This window comes from Bubalus bubalis, chromosome 24 (genome assembly GCF_019923935.1).
Source record: "Bubalus bubalis isolate 160015118507 breed Murrah chromosome 24, NDDB_SH_1, whole genome shotgun sequence".
Lineage (NCBI taxonomy): Eukaryota > Metazoa > Chordata > Mammalia > Artiodactyla > Bovidae > Bubalus > Bubalus bubalis.
Window position 1 is genome coordinate 31120518 of NC_059180.1, and position 20239 is coordinate 31140756.

The 20239-nt window shown below is 48.0% G+C and overlaps 1 protein-coding gene across 7 annotated transcripts in view; it reads right to left on the reverse strand.

Annotated features, from left to right (window-relative positions):
• The window catches only part of SNX29 (sorting nexin 29), a 586612-nt gene that overhangs the window by 173751 nt on the left and 392622 nt on the right, over positions 1-20239 (reverse strand). For all 7 annotated transcript variants that reach the window (XM_044935759.2, XM_045164260.1, XM_045164261.1 and 4 more), the window contains one exon: positions 17315-17396. In XM_044935759.2, the coding sequence (XP_044791694.2) occupies positions 17315-17396 (82 nt within the window). The remainder of the gene's footprint in view (positions 1-17314; positions 17397-20239) is intronic.

Genomic DNA, 20239 nt, shown 5'->3' on the forward strand with positions numbered 1-20239 from the left:
AGGCATAGGTGAGGCCACCTGTGGTTCTGCTCCCCTGTGACTGACCAGTTCAGAAGATGAACTTATAACTTCACTCTGCGGAGCTTATGCTCTGTGGTGAAAGATATGAACAGCCTGGTATGAGACCCCTGCTGGCCTCACTAGCTTTTACGCCCACATGCCTTGACTCTTCATGCAAATCCTTATTTTCCCAATGCATGCATATGCATGTCTGCCTGTTCATTCATTTAATAAATATTTATCGACAGGCACTGGTCTAGGTCACAGGATACAGCAGAAAAATACAACAGTGCTCGTGGAGAAAGTGCAAGAGACAGAAAGTAAACAAGCAAGCACATAAACACACAAAAGAAAGCGCTCCAGTGTGACAGCAAGAAGGCTGCACACAGGAGACATGGGTCTGTAAAGCACCTACTATGTGCCAGGTACCATGCTGGGCCCTTTTCTTATTCTTCCACCAATCCTACATGAGAGGTGGTCAGTAGCTACATTTTACAGTCAAGGGACACAGGTGGTAAATACACACAGCTGGTAAGTAAGACAGGTGGGCTTTGCCTTATGATTCAGAGACCAAGGTGGTAAAAAAAAAAAAAGAAAAAAAAAAAAAGACTAGCAGAAGCCAAGTTGGCCACAACTTCTTTGTTTTTCATGAAAAGAGCAAGAGGTCCAAAGTGAAGGCACTGCCACTCCTAAAAGCCAGGGCTGGAGGGTGGGAGTCAAAAGCAGCTACTCTGTGCTCTTAGCAAGTCTCAGCAAGGATCTAGTCAGGGAGACAGGGCACGCCAGGGTCCCCAGGGAGGTATGGGGACTAAATTGGGCTTTCCACCCCCAGGCTCTGCCGGGTGCTTGACTGTGAATGCCCAAAAACCAGCTGTGATGTGCAGAAAATCTTAACAGTGAAAAGATTCTTGAATCTTTCCTGATATGATGGGGTATTTGAAGGAAATGTGTGCCTCTTCTTACTCCTGCAGAGGAAATCAGAACTTTCCCATCGAGGAGCTGTGTGAGTTTAAAGGAGATAAAACATGAAGAGAACTTGGCACAGTGCCCGGTACAGGGGAAGGACTTGGCAAACAGACCTGCTCCCCTCGTCAGCCACCGCGATCCTCCTCAGTTATTCTCAGCAGTCATCACCAGCACGCTCATCAGTCGTCCTCATCAACCACCTTCCTCCTCGTCATCAACCATTCTCATCCTCCCTCCCCCCCACCACCATCCGCGCCTTCAACCTCATCAGTCGTCCTCCTCAACCACCTTCCTCCTCATCTGTATTTCACGTCTCTCTCCTTTCTTAGGGCTTCCCTGGTGGCTCAGCTGGTAAAGACTCCACCTGCAATGTGGGAGACCTGGGTTTGATCCCTGGGTTGGGAAGATCCCCTGGAGAAGGGAAAGGCTACCCACCCCAAGTATTCTGGCCTGGAGAATTCCATGGCCTGTATTGTCCATGGGGTTGCAAAGAGTCAGACTCGACTGAACGACTTCCGCTTTCTCCTTTCTTAGAGAAACTCTGTTAAGAAAAAGGCAGCATTTTTCTCTTAAAGAATACAGGATTGGTAGGTCATCTGGACCTAGGTTTGAAGGTCATGCCTGCTACCCACCAGCTGTGTCACCTCGAGCAGGTTACCAAACCTCTCTGACCTCAGTTTACCCATCTGTAAACAAACAGGAAAATACTTTCCCTCACAGGCTGGTGGCAAGGAATTGGCATCATGTAATGAAAGGCTCAGTATTAGGTGTTTACCGTTAACAGTGGTCTGTGGGTCTCTTTCCCACGTGCTTTTTTCAGGTACAAATGGACAGGGTCGGGGCAGACTTGGTAACACGACTCCGTTATTTACTTCCACAGTCCAGCACGAAGCCGCCGCTGCAAAATGCACCTTGCCTTCCTTTCCTTTCCAGGAGCTGAAGTGCTTGAACCTCTTTTCCCTCTAAGTCTTCGGGACCACAGCAGACCAGCAGCCCTAGAGGTGAGATTCCTCCTCTCCCCTTCCTCCACCCCATAGGACGGTCATTGCAACATCCTTTGGGACTCCCTGAGACCCCAAATCAGCATGCTTGCTCCTTTCTCACACTCTCGTCTCTGCGGCTCCTGAAAAAAAAAGCAGCCTCCACGTGGCCGCCAACTTGAGCTGCCTCCTCCGGCTCCAGACAGAGCAGTCTGGCAGAATCTCACTCAGTGGGGAAGTCTGGCACGGAGCTGGGATTCACAGTCTCTCTGGATGTGCCTGCCGGCGGCACAAAGAGATAACCTTTAAAGGTTGGACTCAAACTGCTTTTCAGTATCTGGAAGGGGTAGAAGAAAAGATCCAAAACTTACAGCGACAGCCCCTCTTCTCCCCCCGGCCGCTCCCCCGACCCCAGGCTGACTTTATTAGGAGACAAAGGCTTCATCGAGCCCAGACCAGGGAGGAGGAAAAAACCCAAAACACAACAGCCTTAATGGTTCAAGTTCATCAGTTCAGATGAATGCATACTAAGCTGATGCAAGTGAAAGTGAAAGTCGCCTAGTCGAGTCCGACTCTTTGCGACCCCATGGACTATATACAGTCCATGGAATTCTCCAGGCCAGAATACTGGACTGGGTAGCCTTTCCCTTCTCCAGGAGATCTTCCCAACCCAGGGATCGAACCCAGGTCTCCCCCATTGCAGGTGGATTCTTCACCAGCTGAGCCACAAGGGAAGCCCAGAATACTGCAGTGGTGATGCAAAAGCCCTCCTCATGCCAGGACAGTCCAAGTTCTAAAGATCATAAGAGAACTCACCCAAGCAAAGAGAAGCATCAACTCCCCATGCCCAGGGTTGCTGTTTCAAACACAGGAGTGAAAAAGCTATCATTCCTGCACCACAGGCCTTGGGAAAGCATTCCTCACATAAACATGAATCAGGACAGCTGACATCTGAACAGCTGCCTAATTGATCAACTGTTTCTACATCTGTCTCCCTTCACCTTGCGTGAGCATTGGGCTGGAGTGGCATCTTCCAATGAGGAAACCACAGCTTAGCATCACGCAGTTGGAGGCTCCCGACAATGGTCTGGGTCTTCGGGTCACAGGAAAACCTCGCAGTCAAGGAGGGAAGGGAAGACACTTGTGCCCAAAGACTCCAACAACTGGAATGGAAGTTGGGGTAGCCTGGGTTCCAGACTCCCTGCTGCAGAGGAAGGTATTTCTAGGACTAGGGGCCCCTGTGCACTTGTGAGTGCAAACGTGTGGGTGTCAAGACCCACAGCGTACACATCTTCCAATCCACAATGACCCCGTGAACGAAGCAGCAGCCCTACTTAAAAGGGGAGAAAGTTGTGACTTGGACAGGATAATAGAGACCCTGTTCTAAACAGTCACCCAACTATGAACCAAGAGGCAGCTCCGGGTTCACACTTGAGGCGACCACAGAGTCCACGTCTGGATCACCCTCTCAGATGCCCAGGAATTTCAGACTCAACATCTGCTCTCCTTTCCATGGCCGCTCTGTGTGGGTGGGTGGCCAGGCAGGCAGACAGACAGACAGACATAAAGACAAACGGACCCAGCTGGTTGCAGTGCCCTGAGTCCCACTGCCCTCTGCCCCAGCCACACCAGCCTTCTAGTTCCTCTTGGGAACCAAGCCCTCTCACATCTCCAGGGCTTTGTATGCGTTGTTCCTTCTGCCTAGAATATTCCTCTTCTAGTTATTAGTGAGCTCTACATCATCTTTCAGGAATGAGCAGGTATCCTCAGAAGATCTCTTTCTTGCCCCCAATTACTTGGGCCCCTTCCTGTAATCTCTGGAGCCCTGTGTAGTATTCCATCACAGCACGTACACAAATTTTAACTACTGATTCATTTGTAAATATTTTCACATTAATAGGTTTAAAGTCTCCTCTCTGTTAAGACTGCAAGCTCCATTGGGGTGGGGCGATCAGATCTATAATTTGCACTGATGTAGCCCCAGGACCCAACACAGTGCTTGACTCACATGAGGGGCTCCTTGAATCCTCACTGTCTGACCCTCTCAAGCCCCTCTTACTGATCTTGAACTCTCACCCCGAGCAATCGAGGTGCTGGGACTGGGACCTAGAGTGTGTAAAGGGGATCATGGGAAAGTCTAGGGATTCCAGCTGAAGGTTTGGGCTACACTTGACCACCAAGCTCTAGAGAAACAAAACTGCTACGACAAAACATCTACCTTTGCTTTACTGACTGCGCCAAAGCTTTTGACTGTGTGGATCACAACAAACTGTGGAACATTCTTCAAGAGACGGGAATACCAGACCACCTGACCTGCCTCCTGAGAAATCTGAATGCAGGTCAAGAAGCAACAGTTAGAACTGGACATGGAACAACACACTGGTTCCAAATTGGGAAAAGAGTACGTCAGGGCTGCATATTGTCATCCTGCTTATTTAACTTATATACAGAGTACATCATACAAAATGCCAGGCTGGATGAAGCACAAGCTGGAATCAAGATTGCTGGGAGAAATATCAATAACCTCAGATATGCAGATGACATCACCCTTATGGCAGAAAGTGAAGAAGAACTAAAGAGCCTCTTGATGAAAGTGAAAAGAGGAGAGTGAAAAAGTTGGCTTAAAACTCAACATTCAGAAAACTAAGATCATGGCATCTGGTCCCATCCCTTCATGGCAAACAGATGGGGAAACAATGGAAACAGTGACAGACTTTATTTTCTTGGGCTCCAAAATCACTGCAGATGGTGACTGCAGCCATGAAATTAAAAGGTGCTTGCTCCTTGGAAGAAAAGCTAGGACCAACCTAGACACCACATTAAAAAGCGGAGACATTACTTTGCCAACAAAGGTCTCTCTAGTCAAAGTTATGGTTTTTCCAGTAGTCATGTACATGTGAGAACTGGACTATAAAGAAAGCCGAGCACCGAAGAATTGATACTTTTGAACTGTGGTGTTGGAGAGGACTCTTGAGAGTCTCTTGTACTGAAATGAGATCCAACCAGTCAATCCTAAAGGAACTCAGTCCTGAATATTCATTGGAAGGACTGATGCTGAAGCTGAAACTCCAATTCTTTGGCCACCTGATGCCAAGAACTGACTCACTGGAAAAGGCTCTGATGCTGGGAAAGATTGAAGGCCGGAGGAGAAGGGGACGATAGAGGATGAGATAGTTGGATGGCATCACTGACTCAGTGGACGAGTTTGAGTAAGCTCCGGGAGTTGGTGATGGACAGGGAAGCCTGGCATGCTGCAGTCCATGGGGTCGCAAAGAGTTGGACACGACTGAGTGACTAAACTGAACTACTACACCACAAGACTGAATAATACCTGGGCGGATAAAACTTTTGGAACCAAGGTTGGGCCAGTTAACCAGTGAAGAGGAAAGTTGCCTGAATAATGAAAAACTGAGGCAGGGTTGACCTTGAATGGCAAGGGGAATGATCCAGGAGGGACTGATTGTTTAGGGAGAAGTTTTATAAGAAATGCAAAATAAGAACTCAGGGCCTATCAGGATATACTACAATTGAAGAACTGGAGTCAAGATTATGAAGTCAAGATGTCAGATGGCAGGCCTCCCACTAGAAAGATTCATTTGTAGGTTCATGTATTGGTTTATTCATCCATCCATCCATCCGTCATGCAATGTTCCAGTCACTGGGGAGACTGCAGTGAACAGAACGGACACTCAGCTGTGCTTTGTGGAGCTGACCTCCTGGGTCTGCAGCAGGTCACAGCCTGCATACAGTGGCACCTGTGCGCCTGGGTATAGACCTCAGGTGGGTCCAGGTTAGGGATACTAATATGGTAGCAACGGCCACGCTGACTGCATGAGAGCCATGGCATCAACCTGAGTGGTTTCTGCTGAATCACCATGACACGGGATGACAGGCTGGGGTACCCTTGATGCTCTGATCCTCGCCCCCCCACCTCCCCACCCAGGTGAGGGGCAAGTCCTCAGTCTCTTAACTCTGCCAGTTGCAAAGTGCCCAGAGGGAAGGAACTCCATCTAAGATGTGAAGGCTGGCGGTCAGTCAGCATGCGTGTGTTAGTCGCTCAGTCGTATCCCATGGACTGTGGCCCGCCAGGCTCTTCTGTCCATGTGATTCTCAGGCAAGAATACTGGAGTGGGCTGCCATTTCCTTCTCCAGGTCAGTCAGCGTGTTGGCTGCTGTTTGCATTCACATCCTCAAGACAGACGGATGGGTACCTGTGTGCCCACTTCTCATGCTGGAGCAGCAAAACCAGCAATGACAGAGAGCAGCTAAAGGGCCTTTTCCCATACAGACCAGCAGGACCTGACAGCTAAGCTCTCACAAACTTACAAGCATGGAAAGTGGCCTCAGAGATCAACTGGTCCCTCCTGCATGGGACAAGGATCAAGTGTGGCTGGGGGATAAAGATCAGCATTTGGTAGAACCACCCTGCCTCGAAGGGCTCTCCATTGTTCCGTCTTATTCATAGTAAGTAAGTAGTCAGTGACCAAGACTGTATCTCTGTCACTTACAAGGACATCCTTAGCACCAAGCCTGATGCAAGCTAGCTAGACAAACAGACACAAAGAAGAATACAGGGTCAGCCCAAAACTGTTTCTCTCTCACTTCCACTCATTGGTCTCCATTCAGTCCTCTAGAGACAGCTGGGAGTCCAGGTAAAAACCTGGGACTTGGGGTGGGGAGGCCAACAGCGAATCTTTCGTTTGACCTTGGACAAGTTACTTCCTAACCATTCTGAACATGTCTTTCTCCACCCCAAAAATGGAAAGAAAGTCTACAGGATCTCAGGACTGTTGCAACAATGAAATGAAATAAACATAAGCACTTCATCAGGTAAACCAGGAGCCTCCGGATTCCCAAGATTCGGAGATCAGGAAAAAAAGAACAAAAATAACTCTCATAATAAAGTTAAAAGATAAGCAAGAGACCAGGAAAAAGAATTACCATCCAAAGGACGTGCATGAATTGACCAAAAAAGTGATGAGCAATTTCACAAAAAAAGGGGGGAAGGATACAAACAGGTAATTCACAAAAAAAAAAAAAAAAAAGAAAAAGGAAAAAAAAGGCAAATTAAAGCACAGAGAACCACAAACTCACAAATAATTAGGAAAATGCAAGTTCCAACATCATGTAAACATTTTTTTTTTCCTCTATCAGATTGGTAAAATTTTAAAGATTGATGATCCCCAAGGTTGGCAAGGACATGGGGACAAAAATATTCCTTTATTTTGTTGGTGTGATTGACAACTGGTTCAGCCTTTTAGGAGAGCAATTTGGCTGGGCCTTTTTTTTTAAAGTATATACTTTTCAACTCAGCAAAGCCACTTCTAGTCATTTATCCTAGGGAATTACTTACAATGTGTACGAAGAGGTCTACACCATACAAGGACAATTCCGGCAGTTTGGTTTGCAATGGTTGGGAAATAAAACAATCGAAATGTCCATCAGGAGAACAGTTACATAAGCAATGCTTCCTTCATACTGGAAAATAACTCTGCGGAAGCTTAAAAAGAGTGAGGAGAAGAGAGGTCTATTTACTGCGAGAGGAGAGCACGTATCTTATATTCCATTTTTTCCCAAGAAGAACAATAAATGCCTGATAAAAACTACAGTAGGATTTAATGGCACCACGCAAAGCAGAGGTTCTCCGTCCCAGGGGATGTTGGCCATGTCTGGGGACATCTTGTGTCATCACAGGTGGGGAGAGGGGACAGTGACACTAGGTAGAGGCCAGGGTGCAGCTCGAGGTCCTGCATGCACAGGTGAGGCCCCACCCCAAGGAGCTGTGGTTGTTTAGTTGCTCAGTCATGTCTGACTCTTTTGCAACCCCACGGACTGTAGCCTGCCAGGTTCCTCTTTCCATGGGATTTCCAGGAAAGAATACTGGAGTGGGTTGCCATTTCCTTCTCCAGGGGATCTTCCAAACTCAGGCATTGAACCCACATCTGCTGCATTGGCAGGCTGCTTCTTCACCACTGAGCTACCATGGAAGCCTACAACAAGGAATTATCTGGCCCCAAATGTCAACTGTGCTACAGCTGAGAAACTCTGGTGCAGAGATACTTAACTGTCACCAAACTGGCTCCTGTGTCAACCTCAGGCTATGAGCAGCCTGTAGCCTTTGAGGGCCACGTGCTTTTGGGGCCAGTCTGACCCCATCCCCCCGGTAAGAGCACACTCATTTTGGGAGGAAGCACCCACTCCCACTGGCCTGCAGTTTTATGAGGAGGTATGCAAGCATGGCGCCCAGGAGGACACAGAGACTGGCAGACAAGGGGCACGGCCGCCATCATCAAGAGGCTCAGGTCTAGGACCCAGTCAGAACTGGGGAGGGGAGAACAGAGGCCTTTCCTATGGGGCAGCTGAGCTGAGGGGACACAAGCCTGAAGCTGCCCACTGACCTCCTGCCACCACAGCCTGGCTGTGAACGGAGCCAGCACAGACAGCAAGACGACCCTCCCCAAAGAGGTGGAGCCCCCATGCCCGTGAGTTCCTGGAATTCAAGCCATGCCCGTCCTTGGTCTTTTCTATTAGGCAGTCAATGAATGTCCTTCGTTTCTGACACTGGATCAAGCTGGATTTCTATCTCCTACAAGGAAGAGAGTGCTGGGGCAGATCAGGAATTAATGTCCTGTTTAGAAGAATCAGGTGGTCAGTTGGTGGTTTAGTCGCTAAGTCGTATCCAACTTTTGTGACCCGATGGACTGTAGCCACCCTGGGCTCCTCTGTCCATGGGATTTTCCAGGCAAGAGTACTGGAGTGGGCTGCCATTTCCTTCTCCAGGGGATCTTACCAACCCAGAGATCGAACCCAGGTCTCCTAGATTGCAGGCAGATTCTTAGCCACCTGAGCCACCCACGTTGTCCCAGTTTGAGGATCCCTGGCCTGGATGTGAAGGGGGTTCACGTGCCAGGATTGGGCTGGGTCCTGCCACAGAGGTGGCTGTGTTGGACACCCTGTTATCCTGTTCTCTGAGACTACTCAGATTCACCCTCCACTTCGAGCCCTTGTACCAAGACATGGCTCCCCATGGAAATCTGTCCTCAAGGGACCAAGCACAGGGACCAGCAAACAAAAGCATCCAGGGGAACCAGGGGTTCTCAACTGTGACACTGCGGATACCCTGCGTTAGATCACAGTCGTGGGGGCTGTCCTGTGTGTTACAGGGTGTTGAGCCGCATCCCGAGCACCCAACCCTCTCCATCGTCTAGCACAAGACAAGTGAAGGCAGGTTTACAGAGATGGCTCCCGCTGATGGGAAGAAGAGATGTCTGAGCTGACTCTGACTAGGAGATCCTCAAGCCTTGAGACCAGAATTGTTCTCAGGCATATGGAGAAAACCACAGAAACACAGCAGGGCAGAAACTGGTGCAGAGGGCCAAACCACACCCAGAAATCCAAGACCACAGTGAGATAAAGCAGGTACTCTTCCCCCTTCTTACCCACTCCACTTGGAAAACAACTTTCTGGCAAAAAAAAAAAAAATTCTCACTGTCAACAGGAACACTCTGTGATTTGTATGGTGAAGGAGGATGCTTTCTTGCTTGTTTGGGTTAATTTAGGGGGCACCGGTATATGGTTTTACAGATATTGATGAAAAGCAGTAAAGTTCATAAGAATAAAAATAGCACCAACCAATTAGCTCTGTACCATATTAACTCTGCAATAGAACAATAATTGGTCATTAAAAAGCTTAGGTGAGTATTACACGGAGTGACTAGCTAATTGTGCCAGGAAACACCATTTTCCCAACAGCAGGGATCCTCCAATTTCCAACAACATGCCACTGGCAGGCAGCTTGGGGCTGTCACATTTGCATGCAATTAGGACTTCCAGGAGAAAAAGTGCCCCCACCCCCCCACCACTTTAACCTGATTCTTTCATTTTGCCATTCTCCAAAGCTCAGAGAAGAAAGTCTGCAGCCAAATGGAGAGAACGGGGAATACCAAGAAGCCATCCAGTGACTGAAGACGAAAAACATTTGCTGATCTGTGGTTTATAGAACTTTTCTTCCCAGGGCAGAAGAAAGCTGAGCTGCTTTCTTCTCTGAGTCAAGAACTAAGAATGGGCAAGAACTAAGAAAGGGCTGTCTGCCTGCAGGGTCCTGGTTTCTGCTCCAGAGCAGTTCAAGGCTGGGGAGACTTTTTGCCCAGGCTGCCCCACCCTCTCTTCTCAGGAGACCAACAGAAGTGATGCAAAGGAGTCCCTCATAAAACGACAAACTTCAGACTTCTGAAAAGCAACAGCCAGACAGGAAAGTGGCTTTGTCCAGATTTCTGTTTTCACCAGAACTCTCCCTTCAGACCAGGGAACAGAAAAGGAGCAGCTGGCTGGGACTGGGGAACCAGAAAAAAGGAATTACTGCAGCAAAACAGATTCACATCTTAGCCAAGTTTTTCTTTCTTCCATTCTGTTTCTCTAATGGTGAGGCTGAAGATGGGATAAGGCAAACATGCTGAAGAGGGCCCATTCAGCAGTGTTCAGGGCACTACACGTAAAGGGAAGGACTTCCATACCTCTCCTTCCTTTTTTATGTAATTATTTCCACACTGCCTCACTTGGAAAAAAAGGAATCTAGCTCCTTGCAGCCTCTAAGGAGGCTGAGGTGGAGTCCATGATCAAGTAGATGCTAAATAAAGGCTTTTCCAAACACGCAGATGAGCCCAGAGACATTCAACAGGGGGAATTCCTTCTGTTTACCTTCGGGTCTAATTGTTGATCACAAGTCAAACAGTTCTTAGATCACTAAGGGCAGCGTTTGCAGGGTAGCTGTGTGCCAGGCACTGTGCTAACCGCTTTATCTGTCATCCTCTGCTGTCATTTTGTAAAGTGAGTGGATGGATGCCCGTCCCTCTCACCGGTATCTCTCTCTGCAGCCCTTCCATTGCGAGATTGTTATATTTAGCTGGTAGAGTCTGTCCTCTCTAGATTGTGAGGGTGGGAGGGTAAATGCAATGTCAAGCCTTGCTCTGCAGCATTTAACACGTGCCTGGCATCTAGTTGACCCTCCATCCACAGCTTTGGGATAAAGGAATTATGCTACAAAAGGAAAAATCATAAAGTTCCGCCTGTTCGAGAAGATAAAAGCAGTAACGGAGAATAATAGTGACTCGAGTGTCCAAGGGGAGGAAAACAGGCCTTTTTGGTTTGGCTTTTTGTTTTCCACCTGTATCAGGCTTTCCCAGAAGCCTTGAGCATCCCAGGAACAGCAGGAGGTGAACGTGCTGTAATCCCCAGAGGTGCCTGCCTCTGTGGTGTGGAAAGTTCTCCAGGAAGGAGAGAGCAAAAACAGAGGCCATGGCTCCCACAGCTTCGCTTATCATGCAGCACAGACACCAACCTGGCTGGAAAGGAACTCAGAAATCAAACGACCTACTGCCCGGCTGCCGGCAGTGTGCGGGGAGGGACCTGACGTGAACCCCTTTGTCCTGTGTCCCCCACCCCTGGAACGTAACCCACGAGGGCAGAGGCTTCTGATCAGCCCATGTTACTGTGACTGCCATGCCCATTTCTGTGCTGGGCTCCAACATCTCATCTTTCTCCGCTTAATGAATTCCTCCCTCTCTGCACAGCTACTGACTCAAAAAGTATAAAGATGGAACCGCGGCTAAAAGCAAACTTGAAGGCCTGAGGGGTAAACCATCTTAGCACAGAGATGAAAAGGGCTTGAAGCACCCAAAGACTGAGGTACAAAAGCATCGCCATCCTCCTATGCAGCCCACCAGACCCTGTGATCTTTTATTAATACAAAAAAATCATGGATCTTCCCTGTACGGCATATATAAATATGCTCTGCCAGGATAAACCTTGAAAACTCCTGCCTATGCTGCATGATATCCTTCAGGGGGTGGAGGAACCCCAAAACTGAATGAGTCTTCCTGGGACACCATCTTTTCTCCAAGTCAAGAGAGCCCCGCTGTGGTCCTCAGGAAAGGGGGCTTATTCTAGAACAAAAAAGCTTTGGTGAAACAAAGCAATTGTCATTACAAAGGAAATCTGAGCAAGTGGAATACGGTACCCGTAGCCAGTGCTTCTGGTGGTGAAATTCAAAGGCTGAAATGAACGCCATAGAGAGGACTGATTTCAGCTGTATTTACGCTACAGGTGCTTTTCAAAGGGAAAGAGCTAAGGATTCAGAGAATAAGTGGATTGATGTATTAGTTCATGCCAATTCGGTGGCTGTAATGTTGGCTTAAGGAAAAAAAAAATAGGTGGATCGTTCTAAGGTCTAACGTGCCTTTGTAAATACTATGGTAGGATATTAAGACAGAGGACCTCAAACTTGTTCGAAATTGGGGTATTTGGGGAATAAGAGCAAACACTTGCAAAGGTATAAACTAGGAACTAATTGATAAATGACAGATGTAACCATGTCACGTGGAAGGGACAGAAAGTCAAACCCCACCAGCATAACTGTGTGTTAACACACACACAGAAACTAAGCAAGACCAGTTAGTAAATAGGGCTTCGTTTTGTTTTTCCATTCTGTTTGTTGCTGTTTAATCATTTTGTCTCTGGCATGTGTCTGCAGGCAGCCAAGCATTGTAACAGGGGCCAGAAGTAAGAAATCTTCTTGGAAGAAAAACTTAAGCTGGGAAAGTTCTGGACATCAATTTTACTTTTGTCCTGAAACCTGGCCAAAGGCTGCCACTTCTTTCTTTTATGCCAGAGCACACCTCGGGACACAGGAACACAGCATGGAAACCGCAGTGTTCAGAGACACAAATCCTTTCAAATAACTTGCATTCAGTCCTATCAAGGGACTTCAGTGCTTCTGGCCAGAATCCTGTGTGCAAAACACACACCCAGACCCCTTCCACAAACAAGCAGTGAGAGCCGGGAATTACGAGCAGCTGGAGAACCAGTTTAGCTCCTCCTCTGTGGTCAGAAGTACCCCGGTTTCCAAGCGTCCGGGCAGGCTTGGGGACCCTGCTGCTGCTCAAACAAGTGCAGTCACGGCCAATAGGCACCCGCTTTAACAATTTTCCAAAGCAAACCCACCGCAGGCCGCTCTGGGCTTTGCAGGACTCTGATGTGTGTGCTGCAGGGAGCTTGGAGTAGAGGCACAGGGCATCCCTGGGTTGGCCACAGGGGGTCCTTGGTCCACGGTCTTAGGGATGCAGGTGGCTATCCACACAGGCAAGTTCCTGGTCAGGCTGGGTCCTTCCGAGGCAACTGGCCAATCTGTTCCCTGGATTGCTAAAGCTGGACTCCACCCACATTTATAGAATCTGTGCAAACTGGTACCTTGTCCGGAAATGCTTTGAGGTCTGAACATCATGTTTTTGTTTCTTTTAATTATTTTTTATAATTACTATTGGCTGCACCATGCGGCATGTGGAACTTCCCCAACCAGGGATCGAACTTGTGCCCTCTGCAGGAAAAGCACAGAGTCTTAACCACTGGACCACTAGGGAATATCTGGAAATCATGTTTCTGAATGAGCTGCTTCTCTGTGTCCTGTTTTCCCATCCATAAAATGGGGAGAATAAGTGCTTGCTACCCCACAGGGTCACTGTGAGGACTGAATGAGCTGCTTTATGTAACACATAGGCCAGTGAGAGGTGGCATTTCCCAAATGTTATTCATTCACGTGTCACCGTCCTAAACTTCTTGCTGTTTTCACTATCATGCATCTAGTAGTTTTCTTTAAACTGAATCATTTTCTTTCTCAAGTTTATTTTAAAAGGAAACTGCACATCACCATGCTAAATGGAAAAACAGAATCCCATGCAGGCGGCACTAGTGGTAAAGAGCATACCTGCCCAGGCAGGAGATGTAAGAGATGCAGGTTTGATCCCTGGATCAGGAAGATCCCCTGGAGGAGGGCATGGCAACCCACTCCAGTGTTCTTGCCTGGGAAATCCCATAGACAGAGGAGCCTGGCTACAGTCCATAGGGTCACAGAGAGTCAAACACGACTAAAGTCAGACATGACTGAAGCGACTTAGCAAGCATGCCAGCCATAAGTAGAAGGCAGGCATAAAGTTGTATTATTTTTATAATACCTACAATGAAAGAAAACAATGTAGCTCACTGAGATAGAGTCTGCTGCCTGTCGAAGGTGTTGATCCCGGGTCTTCCTCGGTCTCTGCTAAGAGGCAAGACTAGAGTGCATTCAAGGCCCCGTGGCCACAGGGAGACTTCCTCTTCTACATCATTGCCAGTGATAGAGGAGCTGAAAGACCAGTGGTCATCGCCCTGCAGAACCTGTCACGGGATGTCCAATCTCTGTCACTCCAAAACTTCACTAAACACAGAGAGGACCACACAGAAGACCACCTAGCTTCCTGCCACTCCGGGAGAGACTGATCTAAATGGTCCCCATCCGGCACTTCCTGTGATGATGGGAATGTTCTGTGTCTACGTTGTCCAATGTGGCAGCCACCAGCCTCATGTGGCTATGAAGCACCTGAAGCGCGGATGGCATGTCTGAGGGACTCGAGTTAAATTTCAATTAAGTCAAATTTAAATGGCCACATGAGGCTAGTGGCTGTTGGACTGGACAGCGCAGACAGATCTGCTGGAAAAGCTACACACGCTGTTCCTTTCGTCTGGGCTCTTTGAATGGACTTAAGGCCCTTTTTATGGTTATGCACTTAGCTTCCTTGGAGGGAGATCTTAAGAAAACCTGAGAGTGATCTGCCACAAGGATGCAACAGGGCATCATCTGCCACGTCCTCTATTATCGTTGAGTCTAAAGTCCCGTAGTGACATTTCTTTTAGAGCTCTTTGAGGAACTGACATATCTTCTTCCATTTAGTGATGGACCTGCCCAAAATAGCTACATTTCCATTTTCACACTGGCTGCCAGGAAGCACAAAGGGAAACTTTCAAACTAATGAGAGCAACCATGTAGGCTCTCATTATAAATATATATAAATATATATATATGTGTGTGATTTCCAGTGTTCCCTTAATGAAAGTGCTCTTAGTTTACATTTACTCTGATTTTGATATTGTATTTCTTCTATTTTATCACTCCTTTCTGAGTTTCTCTAGAAATTATCTGAAATCTTTTGTGGAATTATATAAAATGTATTTTTAAGCTAGTAAAAGTAAAGTCCAACGGTACCAGTATTTTAAATGAGTCACCCTCTCTCCAATTATCGTTTATCATTTAAAAAACAACAAAGTCAAAGCGAAGCACACTGTAACAGAGCCTTTCTCAAAAGCTTCCAGACACATGCTCAGAGTCTGTTCTTGAGGCACTGACCGGAAGCACTGTTTGCTAAAAGGAGAGAGACAGTTGCATTCCAGAAATGCTGCTCCATACTACTCCAAGACCAGAGGGGATTTTCAGAGAGCCCGCAGCGTGGGATGGAGCTGCTCTGGGTGATGCGAGGCCTGCCAGGCCCGCGGCTCCATGTGATCTGGGCCTCGTCCTCTGCACAATGGGCTGGATCACACCCAGGAAAGCTCTGGACACTCTGGTCAAGCACAGGGCGAGTGCAGCTCGAATGCCGCCGTGACCAGTGTGGGAACAATCTCCCGGGCAACGGCATATGTGCTGTGTCCGTCTCGTTCGTAACAGACTTCTGGTCACTGAAAACGGCCCTGTGACTTGCCGGGGTGAGGTGCGGGAGGAGTCAGGAACGAAAGGTCAAGGAAACCTCTCCAGGGAGCTCGCATTTTAATTTTGCTCTAAAATAAAGCTGTCTGCTTCCCTCTCTTCCTCCTCCAGGCAACACCCCCAGCTTTCTGATGATCGCAAGGCAGAAGTTACAGGACATTCAAATAAGAGGGTGTCTTCTTGGTTTGGTTTGGGATAAAAAAGGAGAAGAGGACATTCAGAAATCTGTCATCTCCAATTCTCTTTTCAAGCCAGAGCTGAGAACATCGCGAACACATAGATTCCCTAATATTTACTAAAGTGCTATCGTCGCCCGGCCAAACAAGCAAACTAACGTGACGTTCTAGTGCAAACTTCCTTGCCAAACTCTAGCTCATCTGTCCAGAAGATTTCAGGTGAGCAGCATGTAGCATGCTCAGGCCCATCCCTACAGAACCCATGCCCACTGCCAGACCTGCCATCAGTGACCAAAGGCAGCGGCCAAGTCAGAAGATAAGAGACGAATCTCAAGTGCCTACTAGGCACCATGTATTCCTCATCCCGACAAAAGCTTTCCAAAGTAAGCATTATTATGATTTCCATTTTACAGATAAGGAAACTGATATTTACCTAAGCCATAAAAGTGAAACCAGGGCCCCTATTCCCAAGTTCAGAATCCTTTCAGCCCTACCCCAGTCCCTGGAGAAATGCCTTAATAGCTGAGAAAACTTCAATGGTCAATTTCCCAGTAAGAAAAATGACAAAACAAAACAAAACCAAGGTTTTTCACAGAGCTCGTGGGAATAAGAACAAAGCCTAACGAAAGCTGTTGTGATACAAGATGACAGTGGAGCCAGAAGCAGTTAAGAGTCAAAGCTGAAAACCAAACAGCCCCAGCACAAAACACCAATGGCTGGAGTTCAATTAAGAAGAGAAAGAAGAAAGAAAGAAAGAGGGTAAGTAGGCAGGGCTGGAAAAGACATCAGAAAATCAGACAAAAGATGGAAAACCAGGGTCCCAATTGTTGGGGCAAAATCAGCTCTAAAGCAAAGGTTCCCCTTGTCCCAGACACTCAATCCCCAACTGGGTGTAGGCTGGCCGGCTCCACCCCAGGAGGCAAATTGAACATCACTTGACAACTGTCTGTTGACCCTTCTCTTCACCGAGTGGCCTGGTTTTCATCTGCGGTGTTGCCTTGCCCCTCCCTCAGTAACAAGGTCAGATGAGGTTAATTCCAACCCCCTTGCCAGTGGAGGTGAGAGGGTCACATGATTTGAACCTGGCCCATCACAGAAGTCCATCACTCCACCCCTGGGTTCAGGGATGTGCCTGGGATCTAAGACAGACCCTTGAGAGATGCCCAGACTGGCTGAGAGTCTGATGCTTCCGGGAGCCGCCTGGTCCACCTACAGAGAGAACTAGCCTGAAAAGGATGCCCTGGCAAAGGAAACAGGAGAAAATAGTGGCAGCTTCCTGACCACGGGTCCAGCCGAGCCTGAGGCCAGACCCATGCCTGGACTCTTCAGTTGTAACACAAGCCATCAACGCCCTGCTTTTCTGCTCAAGCAGCCTGAGCTGAGTGGTCACAGCCACACTAGGAACCCCGGCCAGCACGGGGAAGCACCCCCAGCCTCCTCTTGTCTGATGGAAGGACCGCTGCCTCAAGGAGGTTGGGCAGGTACATGCTGGTGTTGGGAGGCCGTGGCTTCTCGGTACAGCACTCTACACTCCACCACCAAGATGTAAAAGCTCCAGAGAGTAACAAGCAAGTGTGGGCTCCACCCTGGCAGTGGCATCTAACTGAAAACCAGGTAATTACCTGATACACGTGGAAGGCGTTGGCAGCTTTGCCCCGGAGAAACACTGACGGGATCCAGACGTTGATCAGAGCTCGGTTTGATCTAAACAGAAGAAAGATCGAAACTGGTCATTTCAATTTACCAAAAAAGGGAGGAAGCTATTAATTTTCTCCTCTAAGAGGCACACAAGGTATGTCAACATGTATTACACTTCATAGTAGACTAAAGGAGCAGTTCACAGTTTCATTATTTGGTCGCCCAGGATTATTTTTAAGGGCCTTAGTTTAAAATGCTTGTGTGCGCGTGTGTGTAAAATTTGTAGATGCTGTTCACATTCTGGACTGAGAGACCACTGCCCTTCAGGTCCTACTACCTGAGTGACGGTGGCCTGTAATTTATCTGAACCTCATTTTGCTCATCTGAAGAGGGGGCTGACCACAGGAAGACTCCACGAGCCTAGGGAGGGTCAAGAGCACTAATGCTCACAGGGTGTCTAGAGTGTTTGGAGGATTCGTGCAGTGTCCTCACAGTGCCCACTTTAAACCCTGACTCCCATTTTAAGGGGGGGCGGTGCTTCTCTGGTGGCTCAGTCTGTAAAGAATCTGCCTGCTAATGCAGGAGACCCAGGTTCAATCCCTGGGTCAGGAAGATCTCCTGGAGGAGGAAATGGTAACCCATTCCAGTATTCTTGTCTAGAAAATTCCATGAACAGAGGAGCCTTATGGGCTACGGTCCATGGGGTCGTAAGAGTTGGACACGACTTAGCGACTAAACCAGCATCATCACCTCATTTTAAGATCAGACTCCATGAAAACAACACTCATGGCCACGCAAGCAATGGCTCTTTGGGGTGGGGGAAAGGAATTTCAGAAAGTCAGGCACCAATAACCACTCTTGCAGCTTTTCCAAAAACACTGTGCGGCTTGAATAGAGCAAGTTTTATTTTTATTTCCATTACTCTAGGAGGTGGGTCAAAGAGGATCTTGCTGCAATTTAGAAAAGTGTTCTGCCTATATTTTCCCCTAAGAGTTTTTTTTTTTTAATTTTACTTATCACTTATTTTTGGCTCTGTTGGGTCTTCACTGTTGCATGGGCTTCTCTTGTAGCAGGGGCTCTTCTCTAGTCGCAGTATGCAAGCTTCTCTCTAGAGTAGCTTCTTTAGCTGCAGGGCACGGGCTCTAGTGTGCTCGGGCTTCAGTAGTTGCGACTCTTGGGCTCCAGGGCACAGGCTCAATGGCTCAATAGCTGTGGTGCATGGGCTTAGTTGTTCCTCGGGATGTAGGATCTTTCTAGACCAGGAAATCGAACCCATGTCTCCTGAATTGGCAGGCGAATTCTTTACCACTGAGCCACCAGGGAAGCCTACTGCTAAGAGTTTTAAGTGTCTGACCTTGTATTTAGGCCTTTACTCCATTTTGAGTTTATGTTTATGATGTTAGGGAGTGTTCTCATTTCCTTCTTCCACATGCACCTGCCCAGGTTTTCCCAGCACTCCTTACTGAAGAGGCTGTCTTTTCTCCACTGCATATTCTTGCCTCCTCTGTCGAAGATAAGGTATCCACAGGTGCGTGGGTTTGTCCCTGGGCTCTCTATTCTGTTCTATTGATTGATTTTTCTGCCTTTGTGCCAGTACCACACTGTCTTGATGACTGTAGCTTTGTGGTATGGTCTGAAGTCAGGGTTGAATAAAGCAAAATTTAAATTCAAACGCAGAATCATTTACTGCACATGTACCATGGACGGATCCACGCTTTCACCCAGATCATCTCTGTTGATCCTCGCAGGCTACTCGAGAGAACATCAAGGGTTCTTTTGGTAGAGTGACAGTTGGGCCTTACTGGATGACTCTAACCACACTCCTGAGTCGTGGGTGCACACGCCCACCATCACCACGCTTCCACAGCTGGATCAACATGCAGAGCTGATAAGCTGTCACCGAAACTTCCAGATCACTCCTAACAGTTCTCCTAACAGTACTGTGCATTTCTGGAAGGGCTGGGAGGCCCCACTCCTTGCTTCCATTCAGAGCTGTTCCAGGGATAAACGCTTTTTCTCAAGCTCTCCTTCTCTCTAAGAGCAGCTCATAAAAATTCACCAGCCTCTTGTGCTTGGACCACGGTTTGATGCACTGATGATGGAAGATTCCATGACTCAGCAGCCTCACAACCTCCAGGGTAGAGAGCGTTTCATTTTCACAAAGAAATGATTCTTTCCTGAAACAGCATTTCTTCTAAGCTCTGAACCAAGGCGCTGATCCCCTTCATGGGGCAAAATAAGGCCTATTGATCACCTCCCCGGGGATCTGAGTACAACCTGCAATTCTGGTCCACTGAATTGACTTGGGTATCTACAACACCTCTCCTGGAAAGACCCCCAAAACTGTGCTAGTGATCAGTGTTCCCCCTTCATTTCTTTCAGCCGGGGGAAGGGTGCAGAAGTGTAACTAATACTCCCGTTTTCATTAACCTCCCAGGATGGGTGAGGTCTGCACAACCTCACAGGAGATCACGCAGGCTGGTTAGGTGTGTTCCCCTTTCTGTATCACACTATATTAGAATTGACTGTTTACATGACCATCTCTCTCCTACATTTTCAAGTATGGGTTAAGTGAATACAATCATGATCCTGTGTATGGAAGACCAGATAAGTTGGAGGAATCCAGCCCACCAGGGCAGCTGGTATGAAGAGAGGGTGGGGGGAGGCTGGAGATGGAGCCAAGGTCAGCCAGGGCCTTCCCCGCAAGGACAGGCGGGATCTGCAGCTCCATCTCAAGGGAGGGAATGGCACTTCCCTCTGGCTTTAGTGGAGACAAGCACCCTGGGGGTAGGAGGAGGAGGATGTGGCTGGTCTGTGCTGATTCAGCCCCTCCACCAGGACCTAGCAGGGTGCCTCCCACAGCAGGCAGTGATGAATTCCTGCTTCAAAACTGAGTCCCTTCCACCTCA